The 4,364-nt window shown below is 40.3% G+C and overlaps 1 protein-coding gene across 1 annotated transcript in view; it reads left to right on the plus strand.

The window, feature by feature from the left end:
* The window catches only part of AMPH (amphiphysin), a 218,625-nt gene that overhangs the window by 200,769 nt on the left and 13,492 nt on the right, over positions 1 to 4,364 (plus strand). The window contains exon 19 of the mRNA XM_010829124.1: positions 3,335 to 3,544. Coding sequence (XP_010827426.1) covers positions 3,335 to 3,544 — 210 coding nt within the window. The remainder of the gene's footprint in view (positions 1 to 3,334; positions 3,545 to 4,364) is intronic.

Here is a 4,364-nt window from a genome sequence, read left to right on the forward strand (position 1 = left end):
TTCTGGCTTACTTCACTCTGTATAATAGGCTCCAGTTTCATCCACCTCATTAGAACTGATTCAAATGAATTCTTTTTAATGGCTGAGTAATACTCCATTGTGTATATGTACCACAGCTTTCTTATCCATTCATCTGCTGATGGACATCTAGGTTGCTTCCATGTCCTGGCTATTATAAACAGTGCTGCAATGAACACTGGGGTACATGTGTCTCTTTCCCTTCTGGTTTCCTCAGTGTGTATGCCCAGCAGTGGGATTGCTGGATCATAAGGCAGTTCTATTTTCAGTTTTTTAAGGAATCTCCACACTGTTCTCCATAGTGGCTGTACTAGTCTGCATTCCCACCAACAGTGTAAGAGGGTTCCCTTTTCTCCACACCCTCTCCAGCATTTATTATTTGTAGACTTTTGGATCGCAGCCATTCTGACTGGTGTGAAATGGTACCTCATAGTGGTTTTGATTTGCATTTCTCTGATAATGATGTTGAGCATCTTTTCATGTGTTTGTTAGCCATCTGTATGTCTTCTTTGGAGAAATGTCTATTTAGTTCTTTGGCCCATTTTTTGATTGGGTCATTTATTTTTCTGGAGTTGAGCTGTAGGAGTTGCTTGTATATTTTTGAGATTAGTTGTTTGTCAGTTGCTTCATTTGCTATTATTTTCTCCCATTCTGAAGGCTGTCTTTTCACCTTGCTAATAGTTTCCTTTGGCAAAACTAATACAATTATGTAAAGTTTAAAAATAAAATAAAATTAAAAAAAAAAAGAAAAAAAAAAGATTACTTTTGGCCACACCATTCAATACTTCACAGAAATCTACTCTCTTCAAGAGATACATTGATTCAGTTGAGAGTAAAATCCAATTGCTAATAGTATGTGGTTGGAACATGTATGTAAGGGAGGTTTTATGTGTAATCACGTGGGGGAGCAGCCTGTCAGGTAACACAATGTCTGTGTTCTGATCTATAATAGAACGTCTGTGTGTGTGTGTAGTAGGATTCACACTCAGCTTCCCATGCTGTCTGCATGATGCAGAGTCTGTCTGGCCCGAAACTGTTGAAACCAGGGGGGTGATCACTCCACAGGTGTGATTTTTTTCAGACAGATGGAAAGTATATATAACTTAGAATGATGACAACACAACTTGCTTTCTACATTTGAACTCCTAAGTCCATTGTATACACAGTGTGTTTATGTATAGTTTATGTGTAGTTCTTAGGATCCTGGAGAAAGCTTGTTGGTTTCTCCAATAGCAAAGCTAAAAGCCCTTGTTTATCACTCTTCTTGAAATTAAGATGCCCTCCTAAGTTATATTCTAAGCATTACTCTATTAACAGTGGCAACAATAACATATATAAAAGATCTATGTTTCTGTAAAACAAGAGATATATTTCTTTTAAATTTTTAAGTTAACTTTTATTATGGGAGTTTTCAGTCATTCACCTAAATATAAATCTCCCTGTACCTCATACCCCACTTATCAGTGCTTATAATGCACCTTAAATAAGTATCATGTAAAAGGATTGTTTTTCTGAACTCATGTACTTAATGACAGAGTAGGAAAAAAAAACTACATTCTATGTCATGGCCAGTGACTGTGTTTTAAATCATTGCGTACGTTGTGGAGGTAATAGGATATCAAATTCTGATAGTAGGAAATTCTCCTAAGAGAAGGAAATAGCTTCTAAGAATATGAGTGATACTTGTCCATATAACAAATATTACAGTGCTAGCATTATTTTTCATTTCCAAAGTAAAATGTTGTAGAAAATGTATTCAGCAACAGGTTAATTTTATATTAGTTATTTTTGTTTTTTATTGCAGTATGGTTGGTTCATGATTGTGTTTGTTTCAGGTGTACAGCAAAGTGATTCAGTTTATATATATATATTCTCTTTCAGATTCTTTTCCCTTCTAGATTATTACAAGATATTGAGTATAGTTCTGTGCTATACAGTAGGTCCTTGTTGGTTATCTATTTTGTATTTAGTAGGGTGTGTATTTGGAGAGGAGAATGGCAACCCACTCCAGTATTCTTGCCTGGAGAATCCCACGGACGGAGGAGCCTGGCGGGGCTACAGTCCATGGAGTCGCAAAGAGTCAGACACAACTGAACGACTAACATACGCACATGCACACACAGACAGGGTGTATATTGCAATGGGTTATTTTTATAAGTAAAAGTACTTTTGAGTCAGAAGGAGGTTTTTTAAATGCCCCGCTATGGCCATAGGTGTGTGGCTCAGAATCTCCATCTCCCATTTCTGAGGCCCACTCAGCAGGCACTGTGCATTACCCTTTTCAGTATTCTGGGTTCAACAGTTAAAGTATCTGCATCATGAAAGCTTTCCTAACTTAATAGGACAAACTGGGTAGAGTTTATTCAATAAGGAAAAAGAATGATTAATGCCAATCACATCAGCTAGCAAGATCAGTTTTTGAAAGATGCTTCCTGAGTGTATTATATACAATTAATCTTCAGTGCTCCTTTTTCTCAGTCTTTCTGATTTGAATCTCTGAAATCAAGTCTGCAAACTGATGTGAGAGTCTTGTAAAGACTTGGACTCCATAGCCAATCTGTTCAAAACTAAAATTTCTGATTGTACTTTATTTCACTAGTCCAAGTTTTACATACTACTTAAAGCTCTTCTGACTACATTCCAACCTTAGAAACAAGATTCTCATTTTTTTCTATTTTGTGTTTCCTAGTAAAGGACCCTAAATCTGACTTAATTTGAATTATCGTATATATTTGATGACAAAAATGATTCTCCCTTCATTCTCAAGAGGTCTCATTGAGAAACTTGCTAATTTTTTTTTAATGAATTTAATTTGGCTTATGGGACCTTCTCCATGAAGACTTGAAAGTTTATATTTTTAAATGCAGTTTATAAAATTCTGACTTTGTGTGATAAGGATGCTTGTCAATGGCTTTCTTCCATGGTCCAGGTAGTATCGGGCCTGGGCCCCTTCCATTTTTGTCACTCAGATATCCTCTGCAATACTGCTATCATCTGCTTTTAGCCAACAAGGATTAAAAAGAGCTTGTGGAGGGGGCTGTGCACACCTTAAAAGCCGTGTTTCAAGAGTGGCATGTGTCACTTCCATTCACATTCCGTTTGCTACACCACCTGCAAGGAAAGCTGAGGAATGTAGCCTTGTTGGGGGCCCAGGAGGCAGAGGAGTGAGAACTTGGAGCAGGTGGCAGACTCTGCTGTACCTGAATACTGGGCTCTGGGACATGACAAAGAAAGCCTGAAGTCTGATGGCCTCAGAAGAGGGGAGAGACATGACAGGGCTGAGTCTGACTCTTACTGAGGCCTGTTTGGTTTACAGATCATCCCTGGAACGGAGGCTGATGTGACGGCTGGGACCTTGGTGCCGGCAGCTGAGGGGGTTCCAGTGGAGGAAGCAGAGACAGAGAAGGCAGCTCTTCCTGCTGGAGCAGGAGCAAGTTTAGAGGAGGCCAAGACTGACATTGAAGCCACAGAGGCCATAGATGGTGACAGATCTCAACTGGAAGAAACAGAAGCAGTGGCCACTCAGGTACATGTCCTAGAAAATGGAGTTTCTGGGGAGATGGTGGCCACTGGAACCCTCTGTTGGCTAATGGTGATACCTCTTTTGGATGTGGAGTAATGGATGGTGTGTAGCCATTTTGTGGCTCCCACTCCACCAAAACAACATATTTCATTCTCAGGAAGAGTGATCTCAGCATTCTCCTGTATCAGCATTGTGAAGCTCCACAAGGCTCCCCTGGCTCTGGTGGACTGGGCTTAAGCACAGATAGGGGCAAGGGAAACCATGGTATTAAGTGATGGAGAAAAAGAATGAAGCACAGATGAGGAAAAGGATATGAATGGAGGGAGGGACGAGGAAGAGAATTTGATAGAACAATAGGCTTGTTGGGTGGATTAGGTGAGATAATAGCCAGAGTCCTCAGCTGGGTGCCAAGCACATGGTGGGAAGCCAGTATTAGTAGTTAAGTCATATTATTATTATTATCACTCTTTATTATTCAGTTCAGTTCAGTTCAGTCACTCAGTTGTGTCCAACTCTTTGCAACCCCATGGACCGCAGCACGCCAGGCCTCCCTGTCCATCACCAACTCCCGGAGCTTGGACATCAAACTCATGTCCATTGAGTCGGTGATGCCATCCAACCATCTCATCGTCTGTCATCCCCTTCTCCTCCTGCCTTAATCTTTCCCAGCATCAGGGTCTTTTCAAATGAGTCAGCTCTTCACATCAGGTGGCCAGAATATTGGAGTTTCAGCTTCAGCATCAGTCCTTCCAATGTACATTCAGGACTGATTTCCTTTAGGATGGACTGGTTGGATCTCCTTGCAGTCCAAGGGACTCTCAAG

Source organism: Bison bison, unplaced genomic scaffold (assembly GCF_000754665.1).
Source record: "Bison bison bison isolate TAMUID 2011002044 unplaced genomic scaffold, Bison_UMD1.0 scf7180017864499, whole genome shotgun sequence".
Taxonomy (NCBI): domain Eukaryota; kingdom Metazoa; phylum Chordata; class Mammalia; order Artiodactyla; family Bovidae; genus Bison; species Bison bison.